The following is a 2,120-nucleotide window of genomic DNA, read 5'->3' on the forward strand; positions in this document are numbered from 1 at the left end:
ATAATATATATCACATGTTTAATCTTATAAAACATTTGAAATTATAGTTTATCGAATGACATTATTATGATTTATCTTTGAATCTAAAATATTATCGAAAAAAAAAAAAATGTATAAATTTTAAACATCTAAGAATATACCAGCTTTCATAGATTTCAATTGATTATTCTCAATTTGAACGAAGTTGCCTTTGTCTATGGTTAAACCATAAAATGCACCATTGTTCAGTCGTTGGAAGGGATTACCAGAAACGTGCAAGTTTTGTAAACTGGCCAAATGTTTGCAAGAACCTTTTTCGATGTTGTCAATTTTATTATTAGAAAGGCTAAGTTGTAGTAACTTAGGTAAACCTTGAAAACTGTCACCGTTTATGGTGGTAAGAGTATTATTTCTCAAATACAAATTACGAAGATTAGGAAGTTGGAATGCACCAGGTGCTATATTAGATATTTGATTTTGATTTAAGGATAACGTGTGTTGCGGTGCATTAACGAAGCTACCCTTTTCCAAACTTGTGATTTCATTCGAGTCGAGATTCAATGATGCTAATGAGTTTGGTAAAATGGGAAAAGTCTCCTCGGATATGGTGGTAAATTTGTTCCCCATTAGAGTCAATTCTTGAAGATTGGTAAGATCGGTGAATACATTTCTGGGTAATTTGTTGATTAGATTTTGATAAAGATAAAGTATCGTCAACATTTTCAAATCGGAGAATGCTTTAGGTTCGATCTCGCTAATGCGATTTCTCGTTAAAATCAAAACAGGTAAATTTTCTTGGCCCTCGAAAGTGTGATCACGTAATTTAGTGATTTTATTATTTCCCATATTGATGTAAGTCAATCGTTTAGGATAGGAAAAGGTGCCAGGTTCTATCGATGCTATTTGATTGCTTGTCAAAACGAGATGACTCAAATTCGATGGCAATGTTTTAACGAAATCTAAATTGGTCAATTGATTGTCGGCTAAAAATAAACTAATTAAATTAGTTTTATCGAATGTATTTTTATCGATGTTTGTTATAACATTGGCCTTGAAATTAAGTCTCTTTAGATATGGATTTACTATAACGTCCTTTCGCAAATGATTTATCTCGTTATCAGCAAAATTAACGAATTCTATGTTAGCTGGCAAATCGTTTAACAATTCTTTAGTTACTTCGTTAATTTGATTTTCTGATAAATCGATCGAACTCAACGATACATTTAATTGATACCAACCATTTTGAAATGATCTGATATTCATATTACGAAGATCGAGTTGTCCCGGATTTCCATTCAACGTAACTTCTTTGCATCCTCTCGGTAAAGTTTCCTTATCGTTTAAACTGTTTACCAACGTTACAACATCATTCATCATGCATAGTTTAACCCTGGGATTTTCCGCGAGTTGACCGCTGATATCTCTTTTAAACCTTTGATAAATTTCTTTTTCCTCGTTCGATTCGATCTCACGTATTTTTCTGTCTAGAGTTTCAATCGTACTTTCTTCATCTTTATTATCGTTAATACGTTTATCGTCATCGTTATTATCGTTGTTTAATAAATTAACGAAAAGATCGGTATTTATATTCGATAATACGTTACCGAATGTCATTATATCGGTATATTCGTTCAAACCGTACAAATTTCCACGTTTTAATTGGTCGATCGGATTGTGAGAGATATCCAATTCGTTGAGATTTTCTAATCCGACGAATGGCGTGCCGAGATTGTTGATTTTGTTGTTGGCCAATGACAATTTAGTTAAGTTTTTCAAATCAGAAAAAATGGCGGAGTGCAAATTGCTCAGAGAATTGTTAGACAAGATTAATATTTTGATGTGCTTAACGTATTCGAATGCATTCCTATCGATTTCGATTAATTCGAGACTTGATAAATCTAGAGTATCGCTAGGTTCGATGAATTTCACAGATTTTAATTTACCATTTTCTATGGTTAAATCATATCTTTTCTGGGCACTTTGTAAAGGAATCGCTGCCACCAGCGGTAGGATGAAAAGTAACAAATGCATTTCTGTAAAAAAATCAGAAAAACTATCGTTGACAATTTTTCTAAAGTAATAATTAATAATAACAAATAATAATTCTTATTATAAACCAACGTATATATATATATATATAT

General features: G+C 31.7%; 1 protein-coding gene across 1 annotated transcript in view; it reads right to left on the minus strand.

Moving 5' to 3' along the window:
* Positions 1-2,120, minus strand: part of LOC106789246 (leucine-rich repeat-containing protein 15-like) — a gene marked incomplete at its 3' end in the record, with an annotated part of 3,087 nt that continues 967 nt past the window's right edge. The window contains 1 exon segment of the mRNA XM_014753311.1: positions 1-2,012. Within this exon segment, the coding sequence (XP_014608797.1) occupies positions 121-2,010 (1,890 nt within the window). The 5' untranslated portion in view covers positions 2,011-2,012.

This window comes from Polistes canadensis, unplaced genomic scaffold (assembly GCF_001313835.1).
Source record: "Polistes canadensis isolate GaletaPanama2010 unplaced genomic scaffold, ASM131383v1 scaffold_172, whole genome shotgun sequence".
NCBI lineage: Eukaryota > Metazoa > Arthropoda > Insecta > Hymenoptera > Vespidae > Polistes > Polistes canadensis.